General features: G+C 36.2%; 1 protein-coding gene across 1 annotated transcript; it reads right to left on the bottom strand.

Moving 5' to 3' along the window:
• Positions 1-8,630: 8,630 nt before the first annotated feature.
• On the bottom strand, positions 8,631-9,119 carry LOC145111327 (uncharacterized). The gene has a single exon (XM_079047615.1). The coding sequence runs from the start codon at positions 9,117-9,119 to the stop codon at positions 8,631-8,633; it is 489 nt and encodes a 162-aa protein (XP_078903741.1).
• Between the last annotated feature and the right edge of the window lie 903 nt (positions 9,120-10,022).

The following is a 10,022-nucleotide window of genomic DNA, read 5'->3' on the forward strand; positions in this document are numbered from 1 at the left end:
GGAGTATGAAGAATGTATGGCACTCCTGACCAAGTTTAATCCAAACTTCAAGAAGTTTGTGAACAAGCCAACTGGGAACTTTAGAGCACAAAGTTATCAGCAACCCCAACACTATCATCAGAACTCCGGAAACTTCCAAGGAGGAAGCAACAGTCAACAAAGCTTCAACTCTCAGAATTCAAATTCTGAATGTTACAATTCTCAGAGGATGAACTCAAGGGTTGAAGATAACAAGTTGAAGTCCCATGACGATAATGAAGTAATCAGGTGCCACAACTGTCAAGGTGAAAATCATTTTGCCAAGGATTGCAAAATCAAAACCAAGAAGGTCAAAGACGAAGCATACTACCTTCAAAAGGCCGAGCAGATCCAGAAGCTGTCAAAAGACAAAGCTTTCATGGTCATGGAAACTCCAAATGTGGAAGTCTGGAAAACAGATGATGAAGTGGATCAAGCAGAAGAAACTAAAGCCTACAAGAACTACTTCTTCTTCATGGCTGATGATGACAAAAAGCCATTTGAGTGTTTTAGTTTGTCTATCATTCAAACACTTGAAACTGATTCTTGATGAATATGAGACACTTTTGAATCATTGATATTGAACATATAAAAAACGTTTTTATCATTAACTTGGTGATTCACAACTCTTTATTTTCTACATTACTTGCCACTTGACGATTCTGAAACTTTGTTTCTGTATTTTCAATACTTAGACTACTCTAGTCTAGGTTTACTGAATTTTTCTCATTTCTTCACTCACTACCTCATGGTTAAATCGTACATGCATCACAGTTTTGACAAAACCAAGCAAAATTCTATCATCATTATCATATTAATATGGTAATTTCACATGTTATCTATTTATCTATTATCAACTATCAAACATTTTCATAGAAAATCCAATTCCAGAAACCCTAACATCAACACCTAAAGTTGATTCTTTGAAGAAGAAGATACCTTAAATGTTCAAATCAAATCCCAACATCAAATAGTCTTGGTCCTTCTTCAAGATTGCTTCTTTTTTTAACTATGTATATTTAATGCATAGTCTATGCGGACCACAGAAAACCAAGAACAAGTTTTACTCCGACTGTGTAACTCTGATACTTAGTCATTTTATGTTATTTTTGTTGGATTAGGTGTCTAAGCCAATAACTAAATTGATATATACTTGAATTAAAAGCAGAGTGTTTTTGGGTTGCCCTCAAAACTAGTAATTGATAGAATGACATTTTGGAGAAAGAGGTTGATTTATTGGTTTATTATAAGATTAATAAATAGTAATAAATGTTATAGTAATATATTATAAGATTAATATATTAATTATAAATAATATTATTTAACTAATAATTAATCAAGAATTAATTAGAATTAATTTTGGGATGAATTGAATTAATTAAAAGTATAGGGACTAAAGATGATAATGTTAAAAAGTTGAGCATTGAAGAATTCTAGAACCATCCCATAGGTGGGACAGTTTTGGAGGAGGTTTCTTGGGCTTCTTGGAAGCCTTAGGAAGCCTTTGGGAGCAAGAAAGTGGATAAGAGTTATCCAAGGAAATCTGCCTTATCTTAGACTCCTTACTCACCTACATAAACCCCTCATGGGGTTCATATTTTCAGAACTCCTTCTCTAAGAGCCTTAGATCCGAAATTCCTTCCCCTCTCCTCTCTCCTCTAAATTCCTCTATTGCTAGGGTTTGGGAACAAACGATTAGATGCACGAGATTTCTGGTGCTTACTTTCTGAAGCCTGTTCAGGAAGGAATTGGTGATTATTTACTACAATAATCAAAAGATATGTAAACCCTAAAACCCTTTATGACTTTCGAAAGTAGTAGAGCACTCCTAGGGTTCTTGATGTTCAATTGTCTGTTGCAAATCAATAGTGAAAACTTAGATCCAATAGGTTGCATGTGAACTTAGGGTTAAGTTTTTCCGACACAGATTTTTTGTAACTATAATACCTATCAGTGGTATTAGAGTCATTGTTTTCATTGATCTTGCACAGAATTGAATAGATCAAAATTAGGGTTTATAGAAATTAAACCCTAAGGAAGCATTTTTCAAAAATTGTTAGGGTTCTTGAAACCCAAGCCTCCTTTGCCTTTTTAAAAAATTAGGTAGCCCTTTTAGGGTTTATCTACTTTCCTTAATTGTTATTTTAAGAGCCTTAAAATTAGAATAATTAAAACCTGATCAACCCAAACTCTATTTTCAAATTTTTGGGGGTTTTTGGATTAGGATTAAATTTGAATTATTTTATTAATTGATTAATAGTAAATAATTATTTAATCCAAAAATGATTTAATTAATTTAATTAATTTTTTAATTAAAAGATAAAGATAAATCAATACTGGTTAATATTAATTAATTAAAAAGACTGATTTAAATAATTGATATTTGAACCTCATATTTTAAAAAGGTTTTAAAATATACCTTATATATATTATTAAAAGTTAACTACTACATCTATAAGAAAAGTCAGTCAAATCAATAGTAGGCCTCATTTATGAAACCATTCTATATAAAGGGAATAAGGAACCAGCCTATAAAATGACCCTTGAATGGGTATCCACTCTCACCCACCGCTCTCCTGTGTGGTGGAGGGTCGTTAGCCGAACGGGGTTGATAGGACATAATCTCATTAATAAGTATAATTATATAAAGTACTAGAACTATTTTTAAAAAATCTCACTCTAGTTACTTTTGAAAAAATGTGAAATAGTATGCTAATCCATGAAAACGCACTTCATACTTTAATAGGTAATTAGTGGAGCGTATGTGGTTAACCGACACACTAATAGGGACTTTAAAGAGAAATGATAGGCATCTCGAAAATTATCATTGTTAATTGAGCGTGTGTGGTTAACCGACACATTAATTGGAGATGATAAATGACATCGAAGGTACCAAGCGTGCTTGGATGGTTATTCATATCTTGTGTATGATCCTCAGAATCCCAGTCACAAATAGAAGAGCATCATATGAGATTAAACATACCATTGATAAGATGCAATGAATCTCAAAAGATTTAGGAGTTTCATAGTTCGAAATTGGTGAACTGTTTTTACCTACCATCATAAATTTTCAATAAGAATACGGAATCCATCTTCTTAGTTGTGAATTGTTATATTGGATCCTAGCCTTGAATATTAATTATGGGTTAAAATATTAAGGAATTATATTAACTAACTAAAACTACTTCCTTCATATAGATGTCTACTCCAGGAGATGCTTCTGCTACTTAATCATCCACCAACAACATCTTCACTCTACTATCAATCCTCTCTAAAGAGAAGCTATCTGGTCCAAACTACATGAATTGGATGCGTAATCTCAAGATGACTCTTCGATACGAGTGCAAAGAATATGTCCTCGATAAAGCTCTTGTTGAGATCGATGATTCAACTGCTACTCCAGAAGAGATTGTTGCCTACAAGAAACACTATGACAACAAATCAAAGATCGCTTGCGTTATGGTTACAACAATGGTACATGAGCTGCAAAAGTTCTATAAGGACTATTGGCCGTACGATATGGCCTTGGATCTTGCAGAAAAGTTTCACAAGAGAGCACATCAAGGAAAGTATGAGGTCGTCAAAGCGTTAATGACCTGTGAGTTGAAGGAAGGTAAATCTGTCTGCAATCATGTGTAAATAATGCAGAGATACGTGGAGCATCTTGATAGGCTCAATGTGAAATTTGACGAGGAGTTGGCTATTGACATAGTCATTAACTCCTTTCCATCTTGTTATTATCAGTTCATCCTGACTTATCATTTGAACAACACAAAGACCACATTGGCCTAGCTCCACAACTTGTTGCAGATAGCTGAATCAGGGATGAAAAGAATCAACTCCCTTCTGTTAAAAGTGCTCCCGTCCTTTCCATTAGGCAAAACAGAGGAAAAAAGAGGAAGGCTAAACCTTAATCTAACTGGAAGGGCAAACCGCAATATGGATCTTCTAGCAATGGGTCAAAGAGAAAGCCCAGTTCAGATATTCCTGTTGTTAGTGATCCCAAAGAGTCCTCTTGCTACTACTGTAATGATAATGGCCATTGGAAAAGAAGCTACCCTAAATACTTGCTAGACATCAAGGATGGAAAGGTCAAGCCATCTCTGGCAGGTAAATGCACTATTCAAGTCAATAACTCATAATTACTCGTTCGTGGGTCCTTGATACATGATGTGGATTTCACAATTGTTCTGATTTGCAGGGGCTAAGAGAAAATAAGGAGGTGGAGCATGGAAGAATAAATCTGATCATGAGAAATAGGCGATCTTCTCCTGTTACCATGATTAGAAATTATAGTCTTATGCTTAGTGGTGATGTTAGGATATGTTTGATTAATTGTTGCTACTCATCAGAAATGACACAAAACATTATTTCTTTTCATGCATTGTTTAGACATGGATTTCGATATTCTTTTAATGATATGAATGGTTCGATTTTAGCTTATAAAAATGGTGTTTTTATGTTTGAAGCTTTACCTTGTAATGTTGTTTATGAAATCGTGATTTGTGTTGATAGCTTAGGCAATAGTGTATAAAATATTGATTCGTCTAACGGTATAGACAAAGCATGCTTGTGGCATTGTCATCTTGGACACATTAACAAGAAACGCATTGCCCAACTCCAAAAGGGTGGAGTGTTGGAATCATTTGACTTAAGGCCGAATGATGAATGTGAGTCTTGTATTTTGGGTAAGATGACAAAATCACCTTTCACTGGATCTTGTGAAAGAGGAGAAGGTTTCTTGGACCTCGTACACATAGATGTGTGTGGGCCCTTCATATCGACCATAAGGGATGGCAATCGATTCTACGTGACATTTACGGTTGAGTATAGAAGATATGGATATATCTACTTAATCAAACACAAATCAGAAACTTTTGAAAATTTCAAAGAGTTTAAACACGAGGTCGAGAATCCATTAGGCAGGAAGATAAAGATGGTTCGATCTGATAGAGGTGGAGAGTATCTTAATATCGAGTTCCTCGATTATTGTGATATCCCCAATTTCATGGCCAGAAAATACCGATTTATTGGTGCTTATTTTGAAATCAAGGTACACTTAAAAGAATAGTATTGCGGAATTTATTCCCAAAAACATGATAATAGTATTATCAAAACATTTCTGAAGAAACGTATTTTATTTATATTAAAATCCTTAGAATGTTATTCTCGATATAATACATAAGCACAAACGAAGTAATACAAGCCTTACACTAGTTTATCTAAACTACTGGCGTATAGGCATCCATAAATCTCTCATCATATCATCTCACATGTGCTCTTGTGCCACTACCTATAATATAAGAAACTGAGTGGGTCAAGCTTGGGGGCCTGGTGAGAACATATGGTTTTCAACCCACAATGATTAAATCTTTATTTATTATTATGAAATCATCAACCCGATTACCCTTTCCCGCTATCCTCACTCTCTTTCCCTAACATCTAATTTCAAGGGACCTATCCTAAGGATCGTCTTCGGGATAGACAATAATGCTTACGGGAGTCCATAGCAATATATGTCAGTAAGGAAACCATGGGGGGGGGGGAATGGAGTACACCTGGTGAACACTAAGTTGAAAAACACCTACAGGTTGCGAGCATGCTAGCGTTCCACTGGACTGTCTAGAATAGTCTGTGGTTGTTATCTATACACTGCTAGACAACTAGATCACCTTTAAAGTCAATACCTCTAATCATCTATATCATCTGTCATCTCTCATCATCTATATCACCTTTCATCTCTCATCGTCGATGTCATCTTATATCTACCCATCTTTACCCAACATATTTATAGGTAATAAAATACATATACAGTTTTAATCGAGTGAAACATGTATAAATCATTCATCTAGCATATATATCAGGAACATAGATAATAGGAACATATACCATGTACTTTATATCTATGTGTAAGATGAAAGTAACTATGCACTCACTTGATAAAGTAAACAACTCGAAATTCGAACAGAGCTTCGCTTCTAACTACTGACATTTGCTTTGATGTGACACAGTATCATTAACACTAAGTCTAAGTCTATAATTATAAGATTGAAAATAGTCTAGACCTATCAATAATTCCAATGAATATTGATAGTTCTATAAGGATCAGCCAAGCAGGACAGTTAGGAGGCAGAACCATTTCGACATATAGTCTTTCTGAAATCCAACAACCTAGCTAACGTGACCATTCTAGACACCTCTCCCATAAGTACATTAATCAGTATAACTACTTGGAATCACTGATAAATCTTATTTATAGGTTCATAATAACGACTTATGACTATAAATATAAGTTACACTGAAAAGGCTAGAGTGTAGCTTAACTTACCGAGGTTCCAGCGAAAACCGGGAAATTTGCACTGGCAGAATTCTGAGATGACAACTACTAGATGCCGAGCTCCTAGGGACTTCTAAACTTGCCAGGATATTCTAACTACTAAGGAAAGATTTGGACCAAAGGAAGTGAAATCGAGAGAGAGAGAGAGAGAGAGAGAGAGATTTGGAAGTGTGAGGAATGGCTGAACACAAATGAGCTATTTATAGGTTGGTCATTGACCAGGCACGCCGTGAAAGGGCCATGCATTCCATGGATAGGGCCGGCGTTGCTCCCCAGGCTTGCTGACACGTGGAGGCTTTCTACAGGGGCGCTGTGGCTAGCTTCGGGTGCAAGCTATGCGCACCGCGCACACATGCGTACCAATTTTTCAGATTTTAATAAATTATGTAACTTCTTCATACGAGCTCCATTTTCGACGTTCTTTATATCCACGAAAAGCTCTCGACCCAATCTACAACTTTCCTTTAGACTACGTCGACAAATTTTGAGCTTATTTATAAAGTTATATTTTAACAGGCTTAGATTGTTAAAGTCCATTAAAAATTCATAACTATCTCATCTAACGTCCGATCTCGACTGTATTTATATCAATGGAATACTAACAACGAGATCTTCAACTCTCATTTAGATAGTTTTGGCTAACAATCTACTGATCTAAAATTCGATATCAGTGCGCATACTGTTGCGCCGAATTTTAGAAAATCTATAACTTCCTTTATTGAAGTCAGATTTAGACAGTACCTATACGCAAGAATTCTATTTTACTATATCTACGAATTTTGTTTAAATTAATAAGGCTAATAATCATCTTAACTCTAATTTGCTATTTACGATATCGTAGCCGTGCCAGTTTGAACATGAAACTTCAACGGGTCATAACTCATCCAATATAAGTCTGTTATGAGCGCTCCTTATACCTAATCCTTATTACGACTACTTCGTCTCTATCATAGGATATCCATCCTAATATTTAATCTATTTAGACGTGAATTATGTCCCTATTTTATTACGTAGCTACAAACACACAATGTATACATACCACGTAATAGTCAAATAACCCTCTTTTATTAACCTCAAAAGATTACAATTATCGACCCTAACCACTTCATCATTTTTATTAATTTCTAGTGGGAAATGTGGGTGTTAGAATTCTCTCCCCCTTAGGATGATTCCTTCTTGGAATCGTTAAATAGATGAACATAACGACTCTTTATGGCGTCCTCTGTCTCCCAGGTGAGATTTGGCCCATTCGAATGTTTCCATCGTACTAGCACTAATTTGACCATCTTGCTCCGTAAGTTCTTTGTCTTATGGTCAGCAATCTCCTCGGTCTCTTCAATCAGCCTTTTACTCTCATCAATCATTAACTCTGAGAGTGGAATTATATCAGGAACTTCTCCTGAGAACTTCCTCAAATAACACACATGGAAGGTGTTATGAATTCCATCAAGATCTGCTGGCAATTCCAACTTGTAAGCTTAATTTCCAACTCTCCGAATCACTTTAAATGGTACGATAAACCTTGGACTTAGCTTCCCTCTCTTACCAAATCTTATAAGTCTTTTCCATGGCGAGACTTTAAGCAACACCAAATCTCCAACTTCGAATGTCATTGGTCGTCGCTTCTTATCAGTATAGCTCTTCTGACGATCTTGAGCTGCTAACATCCTTTCTCTATTCACCTTTAGCTTCTCAGCAATCTGATGGACCATCTTTGGTCCCATAAACTGCTTTTCTCCAGCTTCAAGCCAACAAGACGGCGTACAACACTTCTGTCCGTACAACGCTTTATAAGGTGCTATAATTAATGCTTGAAAGGTAACTATTATTATAGGAAAACTCTAGTAGGGGTATATGTTCATCACATTTACCTTGAAATTATATGGTACATGCTCTTAGCATATTTTTCTAGTGTTTGATTCATCCTTTCACTATGACCATCAGTCTCTGGATGGTAGGTTGTACTCAAACACAACTTCGTACCCATTTCTTCTTGTAGGCTTTTCCAAAATCTAGATGTGAAACGACTGTCACGATCCGACATAATTGTTAAAGGAACACCGTGAAGTCTTACTATCTCCTTAACATAGACATATGCAAGCTTATCCATAGGCCACATCTCATTGGTTGCTATGAAATGTGCACTCTTTGTCAATCGATCTATGATTACCCAAATCATATCGTGAACTTTCTTCTTCGTAGGCAACTTAGTCACAAAATCCATGGTGAAGTCTTCCTATTTACCCATGGGAATAGGTAAAGGCTCCAAATTCCCTTAAGGTTTATGGTGTTGTGCTTTAACTCTTGCGGAAGTCACACTGTCAGCCACATACTTTACAACATCGAGCTTCATCGTCGGCCACCAACAGTAAGGTTTTAGATCCTTATACATCTTGGTACTGCCAGGATCAATCGGGTACATGGTATTGTGGGCTTCTTCCTCAAGAAGATCTCTCATTCCTCCTCCCTTAGGCACCCAAATCCTGTTTTGGAATACCTTCAACCCTTGACTGTTCGTATTGACTTCCAACATTTTTCCTAAACGTTCCTCGTTTCGATTATCTCCTTCTAAAGCTTCCTCCTGAGCTTTCCTGATGCTTTCTATAACTGTTGAGACAATCTCTATTCTCAATGATCTAGGCTTCTTCCTTTCCAAATTTACCTTCCTACTCAAAGCATCTGCTACAACATTCGCTTTACCATGGTGGAAAAGTATCTCACAGTCATAGTCCTTGAGTAAATCCAACCAGCATTGCTTTCTCATTTTTAGTTCCTTTTGATCAAAGAGATAATGGAGACTCTTCTGATCAAGGTAAAGCTTACACTTCGTGCCATAAAGATAATGCCTCCATATCTTTAATGCAAATACTACTGCCGCCAACTCTAGATCATGAGTGGGGTAGTTCTTCTCGTGCTCCTTCAGTTGTCGAGATGCATATGCAATTACATTATCTCTCTGGGTCAGAACACAACCTAACCCAACTCCAGATGCATCAATATAAAATTCGAAGTCTTTAATTTCGTCAAGTAAAGAAAGAATTGGTGCTTCACACAAATTCTTCTTTAGCTTCTCGAAATCTTCTTCGTGGTTCTCGCTCCATGTATATGTAGCTCCTTTATGAGTCAAAGTTGTTAAGGGAGAAGCTATCGAATAAAAGCATTGGATAAACTTTATGCAGTATCCAGCTAATCCTAGAAAGCTACAAATCTCAATGGGACTTTTTGGTCGTTCCCACTTCATTAAAACTTCGATCTTTGCTGGGTCAACCATTATTCCTTCTTGGTTAACCACATAACCCAAGAATTGGACTTCCCGACTCCAAAAATCACACTTGGATAACTTTGCATACAACTTCTCTTTCTTCAGAACTTCGAACACTTCTCTTAAGTGTTTTCCATGCTCCTGTTGGCTCTTCGAATATATGAGAATATCATCAATGAACACTATTACAGATTTGTCGAGGAAAGGTTTACAAAACCTATTTATCAAATCCATAAATGTTGCTAGAGCGTTAGTCAGTCCAAACGACATAACCAAAAACTCATAGTGTCCATATCTCGTTCTAAAAGCAATATTCTCTATATCCTGCTCTCTCACCTCCAGTTGATGATATCCTGACCTAATATCGATCTTCGAGAAATAGCTCGCACTCTGCAGCTGATCGAA

This window comes from Lactuca virosa, chromosome 1 (genome assembly GCF_052849685.1).
Source record: "Lactuca virosa cultivar CGN04683 chromosome 1, Lactuca_virosa_CGN04683_v6, whole genome shotgun sequence".
Taxonomy (NCBI): domain Eukaryota; kingdom Viridiplantae; phylum Streptophyta; class Magnoliopsida; order Asterales; family Asteraceae; genus Lactuca; species Lactuca virosa.